The sequence below is a fragment of the Myotis yumanensis genome, unplaced genomic scaffold (genome assembly GCF_028538775.1).
Source record: "Myotis yumanensis isolate MYYU_CA2020_CCGP unplaced genomic scaffold, mMyoYum1.0.hap1 SCAF_7, whole genome shotgun sequence".
NCBI lineage: Eukaryota > Metazoa > Chordata > Mammalia > Chiroptera > Vespertilionidae > Myotis > Myotis yumanensis.
The window spans coordinates 18694583-18705227 of NW_027223758.1; the positions used below are offsets into that span (position 1 = coordinate 18694583).

Genomic DNA, 10645 nt, shown 5'->3' on the forward strand with positions numbered 1-10645 from the left:
AACTTATAAGTATGCCCAGAGCAACTTATGTGTGTGAATCTACTTTTTCGACAGTAAAATTTAAATCTAAATATATATCAAATATTTCTTATGAAAATTGAACATTTGAATTGATGTACTGTAGGTGTAAAATATATACTGATTTCAAACTTGTATGAAAAAGGAATGTAAAATGTCTCGTTAATTTTTATATAGATTAAATGTTGACTTATTTCAGATATATTGAGTTAAATAAATTTCACCTTTTCTCTTTACTTTTACAATGGGGCTATTAGAAAATTTAAAAGTACATATGTACTTTGGGTGATGAACACAATGCAATATACAGATGATATATTATAGAAATGTACACTTGAAATTTACATACTTTTATTAACTGTTACCCCAATAAATTTAATAAATTTTTAAGTAGTACATATGTAACTCATATTTTATTTCTGTTCGACAACAATGGTCAAAAGATTACTTAAAACATTCTTAAAACAAGATTTCAATGATTTGAGAATTCCTCGGGGCTCTAGAGCTTCAACAATTGCCTTAAAAGATTGTGCCCTAGCAAGTTGAGGAGTCTTACCAGTATTTGCCTATGCTTTAGTTTTAGCTCTATTACTACATGGAAATACTACCACCGTAAAAAACATGTCATGTGAAACCACTCTAAAGTAAACACTAATTACATTTAAAGTTGGCGATTTTCTGAAAGCAAGTCAAGATAAAAATATGGGTCAGAAATTAATCTTTCTTTTCTGTGATAACTCAAATGGGAGTAACATCCTATAAAGTAAAGCAAAAATGCTGAAAGGAGTAAACAGTCTTCCTTCAATATGATCCAAAAGTACAAATACAGTGAAAGACTCATTTTAAATGTAGGTTTCTTGCTACAGTATGCACTGAAGTGTCCAACTTTTAAATGCTCATCCTGAGCCCTGTTGCAACAAAACGGAGTTCTTTGATACTCCGCATGTTAAAAAAAAAAAAAAAAAAAAAAAAAAAAAAAAAGCCAAACTATCAGCTTTTTCATACCTTCAACTACAGATTAAAATGTGAATTTTAAGAATTTTAATTGCATTTTCACTTAAGTCAATTGCTTTTTTAAAGATTTACATAAAAATTGATTTTTAATATACCAAAGCAAACCACATAAGCATTACAATGTCAGCTACTGAAAGAATTATCTTTAAAAGTATCACTAGACTAAAAACTACTCAACTTTATGGAGGTCCTTGTACAGAAGACTTCACAATGATGAATGTAACAAGTTTGTCAAAGTATTACTAACATGAACCAATCTGATGTTTATTTTTCTATACTTCTCCCAATGTAAAATTTCAGGCAAAACGAACAGGAGACAGCTTTTAGAAGCACAATTTCAAGTGAAACGTCACTTCTAACATCAAGGCAAGGAGATAGGGACAGAAGAAAAGCTGGGATTAAAATATTTCTGAAGTATTAGGTATAAATCTTTGGGTATGGCTTTCATGGACAATCTAGAAAGGCATTATTATGCTACAAGGGAAGGAAGTTAAAGATACTTCAGTAACAATCTTCTACCTACTTGTTTTGTGGTTTAGATATGCAAATATCAAACAGTACAGGCATACTTCAGAGATATTGTGGGTTGGGTTCCAGACCACTGCAATGAAGTGAGTATCACAATAAAGCCAGCCATAATTGTTTTGCTGGTGGAGGTTCTTGCCTTCAATTTGTCAAAAACTCAACATATGTGAAGTGCAATAAAGCAAACCACAATAAAACAAGCATGCCTGTAGAGCAGCGGTTCTCAAACTGTGGGTTGCGACCCCTTTGGCGATCGAATGACCCTTTCACAGGTGTTGCCTAAGACCATCCTGCATATCAGATATTTACATTACGATTCATAACAGTAGCAACATGACAGTTATGAAGTAGCAACGAAAATAATTTTATGGTTGGATCACAACATAAGGAACTGTATTTAAAGGGCCAGAAGGTTGAGAACCACTGCTGTAGAGTAAAAAGACTAGGCCTTATTATTCAGAGACTAGAGAATTGTTCTGTAGATAAAAACAATGCATATACTCCTAGGCTAGATGAAGTTTTCTTTGGTTAAATAAAAATCAAAGAACAATTCATCTATGGTCTGATTTCCCTGTGCTCTCACTGTTCATCTCCAAAGTTCAAAGGCTAATTTTAAAATGGATAAATGTAGAAAAGGAAAAGTAATAAATAAAAATGGTAATCCTTCAAAACTAAAAACAAAATAAAAAACCCACCAATGTATGTGTGTATATATGTATATACACATATATATGTATATATATATATAAAATCTAGTTTTTCAAAAGTTTCAAGATCTTTTTCAAACTTCAACTATGGTGTTCATCTCAAAGTATCTTAATTATTACTGAAAGAAAATAGTTATTTATTATAAAAACACAAATGTTTGGAGTCTTCCTGTATAGCAAGTTAAAGACCATTTTGATTCAAACCAATTCTATTTATAAAAAATACTCAGAGTTATTTTTGTTTTGCCTGTTGTTTTTTCAATAGACTATTTTTCAGAGACCTTTTAGGTTCACAGTAAAATTGAGCAGAAAGTACAGAGTTCCCATATATCCCTTGTAGGGATATAAACCAAGAAGACATTCACTAGGGCTAGAGAATCAATATATAGTAATACATAAAAATGGAGCCTGGCAAGCATGGCTCAGTGATTGAGCATCAAACTATGATCCAGGGAGTCACGGTTCAATTCCTGGTCAGGGCACAGGCCCAGGGCTTGATCCCCAGGGAGGGGCATCCAGGGGACAGCCAATCAATGATTCTTTCTCATCATTGATGTTTCTATCTCTCTCTTCTTCTCTGAAATCAATAAAAACATATTTGGAAAAAAATGGAAACAATATATTGCAAAAAAAAGATAAAAGGGCAAAAAGTTGGGCAAATATCCATCAATAGGGCAATGGGTAAACTTAATCCTATATAATAAAAGGCTAATATGCAAATAGACCAAACAGCTGAACAACCAAACAACCGGTCGCTATGATATGCACTGACCACCAGTGGGCATGCACAGAACATGGCACACAGGATGGTGGAGCAGATGAGCGGGGGCGCCAGACCAAGGTGGGGCGCCAGTTGCTATCATCAGGGTGAGCCTCTGGTGGCTACTGAAAATTCTTTGCTCCCATGGCCCCACTTGCACCCGCTGCTGGCGCCGGAGCCACTGCTTGCACCCACTGCCAGCGCCGGCCCTGCTTGCACCCGCTGCTGGCGCCAGCCCCAATCGTTCTATGCCATCAGCTGGTGCGAGTGGCAGCAGTGGGAACAGGGCTGCCAGCAGACAGGGGACCAGAGGCTGCGGTGGGAGGGGCGGGCGGGAATGCGGAGGATGGGCCGAGACCTGCCCCTGTGCCTACCGCAGCCTCACGGCCCACAGTTCCTTTCAAGGTGCACAGATTTGTGCACTGGGCCCCTAGTATAGTCATAAAATAGAAAGTATTCAGCTGTTAAAATAAAGAACCAGAGCCACAACTAAAATTAAAAATCATCCCACCCCCTAAAACTGACCAAGTTTAATTTTAAGTTGCAAAAGGATGCACAAAGCATATGTATCAAAATCAAATATATACATATAAAAAAATCAAGGCAATACAGCATATACTTCTGCAGATACATACATATATAGCTAAAAGTATGGAAATGCCAATGAGAATGAAATACATTAATTTCAGGTGACTATGTTGAATTTTACCTGGGCCCTGTGCTCCTGGAAAGCAGTGCCAGTTAAGAAATCCACTCCCATCATTGTGTGTTCTGGGAAACAAGTAACAAAAGGATTCTGCCCTTAAGACTCCCTGATTTACCTGCCCCAGGTCCCCATTCCCTCCCCCCCTTTTTTTTTGAGATGTTCCTCACTAATCGATGTTCTCCCAATTGCAATAGCCTAAAAAAGAAATCATTTCCTTAATTGGCTGGTGCATTATATCTTTGACACTGGAGTGGTTAGTTATTTCTGGGATAAGAAGATGCATACGTAAATGTAACGGTAGCATAACCTGAAATGCGGCAAAAAGTTAATCTTTTTTTCAAAGGAACTTGTTGTTCTATGTAGTTTTCCGCTTAAAATGTTTCTAAATTAATTTTTAAATTATTTTTAAAATTTGATGTGGAATCAGAGGTGGTCGCACAAGTCAATCCATTAGTCAGTTTTCTGATACATTAAGTAGGCACATTAACACATGCCCAACCTATTCCACTAGGTTGTTATAAATAAAAGTGTTTTTGCTAATCATCAAGTGGTACAATACATTTGTAATTCAGTCTGAGCCAATTAGTTCGGTTTGGTAGAGCAGCATTCTGATTAGAATACAGTTACGGATTAGATTATCATATAGACCTTTACTCTGTTTCAGGGGCAATACTACACTCTTACTTCAGAGAGAGCAATGTAGCTATACTGCAAATGAACACACTATCAGTTACAAGAGGAGCTAGGAAAGTCTATGTTATGTCTCAATCCATACCCAACACAAGAACTACTGAGCAGATAACCCAAAGAATTTGGTGGGTGGGCTGGTAATCAATCTTTATATGAGGAAACTGGCACACCCAGCACACACACGCCAAAGTTTTGTTTGGAGTGTGTAGATGTGGTTCATGTGGAGGGTAGGCATCTTTTTTTTCTTTTTTCCTTTTATTGGCACTGTAAAGTGAGACTTTGAAAACATGAAATTTCATGGTAAAGTGCCCTGGGTTATCTTTTGAGTTGGTTTCAAATTTCTTTACTCCAAAGTGCTTCTGGAATACTTGGTGAGTACCAGGAAGTGATTTTGTTAATGTAGAACAAAACCATCAACAGTTAAAATTTAACTTAAAAAACTAAAAAATTTGAACCCAGTATCTAGACAACAAATCTAAAAAAGATAAAATACCGAGGTAAAATGCTAAAATCTGGGATAATAAAGGAACTTTCCATCTTCACAATATTCTATAATAGCTGGACTGAAGGGAAATGCTCTATTCTCATGAGGCTTACATACAAGAGTAACCAACTTTCTTTGCAAGCATCCAAACAAGACTAGCTTATAAGGTCTTCTTTCTTTAAATTCATTAAATTTATTGGGGTGACACTGGTCAACATGAACATATAGGTTTCAGGTGTGGGTTTGTTACAAGATCTGTATATTGCACTTTGTACCCACCACGTAAAGTCAAATCTTCTCCTGTCACCATATAAAGTCTTTTCTTAACCTCTCTACACCAAGAAGTTTGAAATGTATTTGGAATCACCCATCTTGATTTGTGTTTCTCCTCCTCCCCCAAGAACCAGTAAGTAAAACAGATTCTTCATTTTATTTGAATTACAAAAATATGGAAGTATACCTTTAACTAAAGTTTAACTATTTAACTAAAGTTAAAATGCTTGGCCCTATTTTCAAACAAAATAAAGTTTGCAGTCTAGCAACTCAAAAACATAGAATGTCAAATTAGAAGACCCTAAAGCAGGTTTCATAGCACTTTCCTCAGAGCTGATGGTCTTACATGTACTAGCACTCAAAACCCTTAGGTTAAAATGGTCTTTTAGTATGAAGTATTATATGTATTTATAATCTCAAACAGGTTAAAAATCTTAAATGCTGATTCTCTTTGTGATTTAGAGAATTAAACCAAAGAAGAATCAGAAACTGAACACTATCAAATTCCCAATACATATCCTCAGTCACCAAGAAACTACTGATTAATCTCATTTCCTTCCACTAATGAGACTGTGTGCACAGTCATGAAAGTTGCAATACCTTAAGAAAACCAAAACTATTATTCCGTAAAAAACATTTTGGATGCAAATAAGCTGGCACCAACTGCTTCCACGCAGACAGATGCAAAAACTGTAATGTTTCTAGCAAAGTGTGGTAAGCCTCTGCCTGCAAATCGCTGACCAAAAATGGTCATGGCGTGTTGCAGGCTAAAGAAAACGACAAAATGTTCCACTTGAGAATACTTAAGAACATTGTTTTACGGCACACTGGAATTCCAGTTTAGACGGGAAAATATGTAAATTAAGCAGTGTCCATCACCTACTGAGCATGTTTACTTTTGCAGTGTTCTCAACCTTCTGGCCCTTTAAATACAGTTCCTCATGTTGTGACCCAACCATAAAATTATTTTCGTTGCTACTTCATAACTCTAATGTTGCTACTGTTATGAATCGTAATGTCAATATCTGCTATGCAGGATGGTCTTAGGCGACCCCTGTGAAAGGGTCGTTCGACCGCCAAAGGGGTCGCGACCCACAGGTTGAGAACCGCTGTTTTAGAGACTGGGATAATTTTACGGACTTTAAAAAAGTTTTTTTTTCATTTGTTTTTATGCGTACGCCTGCATCATGCCCACCCCTTGCATGCCGAGTTCTGAAGCACAGCCACACTGTGTACAGGTAAAAGGCATTTTCCAGCCGCACCCGGCGAGGTCGGGCCGGCGAGGGTTAAAGCAGACGCCGCCAAGCCTGACGAGCACAGGGAGAGCGCAGCAGGAAGCGGACGGACGGACCGACGGCCAGACACGGCCGAGAAAGCGGCTAAAGGCCACCCGTCCTCACCCTGCCCGGGTCAGGCTCCGGGATCACTGCGCCCCCCAGGGCTGCTCAATAAAGGCCGTATTTTTCCTTTTCGAGATGGACAGACCTGACCGGCGCATCTGTGCCGGGCTCCGGGGAAACGTGCCCCGAACAAGGCCGCTCCGGATTCCCATGCCCCCCGCCCGGGGTGGGCGAACCCCACCCCCGAATCGATCTCGCCGAGGCGGGGAGAACTCCACTCCAACTGGTGGTACCGAGGCCAGGGCGGAGAAACCTCCGAGGCGGCGCTCCGGGACGGCGGCCAAGCAGCAGCTGCGACCAACGCAGCGGCCGTGGAGCCGCCCCGGGACGCGGGGCCCAGCGGGGCCCAGCGGGTCCGCGGGCGACAGACGCCCAAGACCCTCCCCCGGCGGGAGACGGCTGAGGGACGCGGGTCCCATCGGTGCGGGAGGGGGGTGGGGGGCGGCGTTCGCCCCTCAGCCCGACCCCCGCGGCGCCGCAGCCGCGCCGCCCCCGACGCGTCAGCTCACGCCTCGCGCTCCCTTCCACTCACCATCTTCGCCGAGGCGGTCGCAGGGACGCGGGGCAGGGAGTCGGCGGGCGCCGAGTGTCCTCACAGCGGCGGGGCCGAGCAAACGAGCGAGGTGGCGACGCAGGGCGCGAGCCTACCAGGGGGAGGGCGCGTGAGCGCGCCGCGGGCCCAAACACGGCTGCGCACGTCACGCGCTGCCCGCCGTTGCTACGCAACCGGAAGGCCGGGTAACGCCCCGCCCGGGCGGCCTTCGGGACTGCGCGCGGGAGGGGTCTTCCTCACCTTCCGGACCGTCCAGAAGTCTGACTGGGGTCCCCCGCACCAGCTCCGGGCCGAGGGGAGTGGGGGTGGGTCCCTCTCTCTTCTGCTGGGGACGAGGAGGCGGAGCTTGGCCTGGCACCTGCGGGGCCAGTGGCCCTTCTCCCCCCAAGAGGCGGGGCCACGTGGCGCCCCGCCCACTGTGAAGCTGTTGCCTTACAAGGAAGTGGCTACCTGGCCAGGTGTGCGCCGCGGCTGGGGTGGGGCCTGGGAGGGGACAAGGAGGGGAGGCGGGGTTGGGGAGAAGGAGTCGCGAGGCCAGGCGGGAGCTGAGGCGCGGGCGGCGGCGGAGGGGCACGCATCCCGCATATTTTACCTACTTTGGTGCGATTCCCGCCATCCTCCCCTGATTGGCCCAGCCCGGCGCGTTGGGCCCTCATCTAAGGAAAAAAATCTGCACATTTTCCCTCCTTCCGGAGGCGACTGTGGCCATACCGAGTGCTCTGAGTCACCGCTAATGTCAGGTCTGGAAAAAAACAGGGAGTGATTTATTTATCTTTGGGAACAGCCCGGGAAAGGAGGCCGGCGGTCCGCTGGGTGTAGCTGGGAAACGGCCGGCTGGTCTTGGGATGATGGCGCCAACCCCGCTGCTCCGTTTTTTTGGGCTTTAAATTTGGGATTGTGTGTGTTGTTGTTTTTTTTATGGGCGGTTGCATCAGAAACAGTTTTCAGACGGCCAGAAGGAATCCCAGCGTTTTTTTTCTGAGGGTGTTTTTGTGGGGAGTAAAGGGAACAGAAAGAATTTGAAACTGGATTGATTCTTTTATTTTAGGTCGTATTTCAATTTAAGATACTGAGAACATCACGACCTCTCCCAAAACTGTTAATTCTCCAAATGTGAGGCTTTTGGACAGGATGGTCAGTGTATGCGTGTGTGTCTGGGTTTTTGTGTGTGTGTGTGGTTTTTTTCTGGGCATTATCTAAAAATCTAGATTGTAAGTGCTTTGTTCTGACTATTCAGCATGGAAATTCATTTCTTATTACTCATCATGTTTTTGTTTTCTTTCCTTTTTAAAAAAAATGTTTATTGATTTCAGAGAGGAAGGGAGAGGGAGAGAAACATCAATGTGGAGAGAGAATCATTGATTGGCTGCCTCCTGCGCCCCCCACACTGGGGGATGGAGCCTGCAACCCAGGCATGTGCCCTGACCCAGGATCAAACAGTGACCTGGTTCATAGGTCCTGAGCCAGCCAGCCGGGGGCTGTTTTGTTTTCTTTTTAAGAGAGGAAGCAAGTTGTGACAATTCTAAGCCTATACAATTTGCCACAAGGTTTTTGGCAGGCTGAGCAGTGGTTCTCAAAGGGAACTCGTTCAGTCAGAGTTGTTTGCCCCACCCCCCAGAGTTGCAGACACAGAACCTCTGCGATGGGACCCTGAGGATGTGCATTTCTGACAATTCCCAGGTGATGCTCAGGCCACTGGTTGGGTACTAGCTTTGAGAAGAAAGAAGCTTCCTGTATCCGCCTGCAGCTGGAACCCATTGTCTGTCTGTCTGGCTGAACGGGATTCAGTGCCCGCCTCCACTTCTAAGTCCTCAAGACGTCCTTTCTAGTCCAAAATTGAATCCTGCTCATTTAAGGGAATACACAGCCCGTCTGCTCCATCGTCTGGACTGCATTTCATCCTCCACTCTGCCACCAGAGTTACGTCCAAACATAAGCATCGGATCCTGTCACATCGCTGCTTAAATTTTCCTACGGCTTCCTCCAGAATTAGCAGGTCAGCCTGGCCCTTTTGCCTCTGGCCTCAGCTATCTTTAATTTACTGCCTTGTCTCCCGTATCTGCCATCGCGCCCAGTTTTCTTCCAGAAGCCCTCTTACCCTGAGCCTGCTCCTTTCTCAGCCTGAAAGGTTCTTACAATCCTACAGTCTGAAGACCTCTGACCACTTCCCAAGGGACTGATAGTGCTCCTTCCATAACCCTACAGTTCATCACTTCTCAAATCTTGATGAACAGCCAGGTCACCTGAAGATCTTGTTAAAATGCAGGTGCAGGGGGTTAAGGCTGGGATGACAGTTGCCCCCCAGGTCATTCAAATGCTGCCGGTCTCCAGCTTTGAGTAGTGAGACCTTAAAAGTTTTTCCCTACTGCTGGTATAGCAAGTAACACACACAAATATCCACCGTCATCAGATTAGACTGAGTTCCTTGAGGACAAGGGTTGTTTAGGATGCATCGTATGTGGACTAGCATAGTTCCTGATAATGTAGTAGGTATTTAATAGTTTGTTTAGTAAACCAATATCTGAAGATGATTACAATTCCTCAAGCAAACATCTATATCAGTTCACTGTAATCTAAGAGGGAACCCCATTGTTCTTAAGGTCCCATTGAATTTTAACCTCTGCATTTACATAAATTTCATTCCTCCTCATCCCACAGAGGGAACAAGTTTTAACATAAAGTCTCCTTTAAATATGAGATGTGTATATTTCACTTCTCATTTAGGAAACATACTTAATATGTTGTTGCATACTTAATCTGTGAACATATAGGCACTTTCATTTAAAACTGTTTATGAGTGGCAGGGAAGTGTAAGTTAAACATTAATGTTAATCAGTAGACTGGAAAAAGTGTTTTTGCAAGGCAGTATAATAACTCTGTCAGTATATAGTGTAGAAAAAACTTTCTAGTTTCTCCTCCGCCTCCCCACAAATTCACCTGTTCTCTTGTTTATGTCTATAGCGTCTTTAAAAAATAATTTTAATCATATAATAAGATGTGAATATATTCTCATTCTAAAAGATCCAAACAACACAATAAAGTTCCTTGAGCACCTCTGGTCTCCATTTCCATAGTCTCGGGTGCTTGCCTCCTCACAAGTAACCACTGCTGTCACTTTGGTCTATGGCAGTGATGGTGAACCTTTTGAGCTCAGCGTGTCAGCATTTTGAAAAACCCTAACTTAACTCTGGTTCCGTGTCACATATAGAAATTTTTTGATATTTGCAACCATAGTAAAACAAAGACTTATATTTTTGATATTTATTTTATATATTTAAATGCCATTTAACAAAGAAAAATCAACCAAAAAAATGAGTTCGCGTGTCACCTCTGATCACCATCACTGATCTATGGCTTTACAGAGAAATAAACCTTGTCCGTGTGTTTTGTGTTGTTTTGCTTTTGTTGGTGTTTTGTCTAATGGTTTTATGCTGGAGTGTGGTGTCCGATAGCTTGCTTTCTGATTTGATTTTCAGCCTGCTGGATCTGTTCATTTATGACAGAGGGATGTTCAA

General features: G+C 42.6%; 1 protein-coding gene across 1 annotated transcript in view; it reads right to left on the reverse strand.

The window, feature by feature from the left end:
• DSTN (destrin, actin depolymerizing factor) overlaps positions 1 to 7231 on the reverse strand; it is a 44723-nt gene extending 37492 nt beyond the window's left edge. The window contains exon 1 of the mRNA XM_070419879.1: positions 7110 to 7231. Within this exon, the coding sequence (XP_070275980.1) occupies positions 7110 to 7112 (3 nt within the window). The 5' untranslated portion in view covers positions 7113 to 7231. The remainder of the gene's footprint in view (positions 1 to 7109) is intronic.
• Positions 7232 to 10645: the final 3414 nt, after the last annotated feature.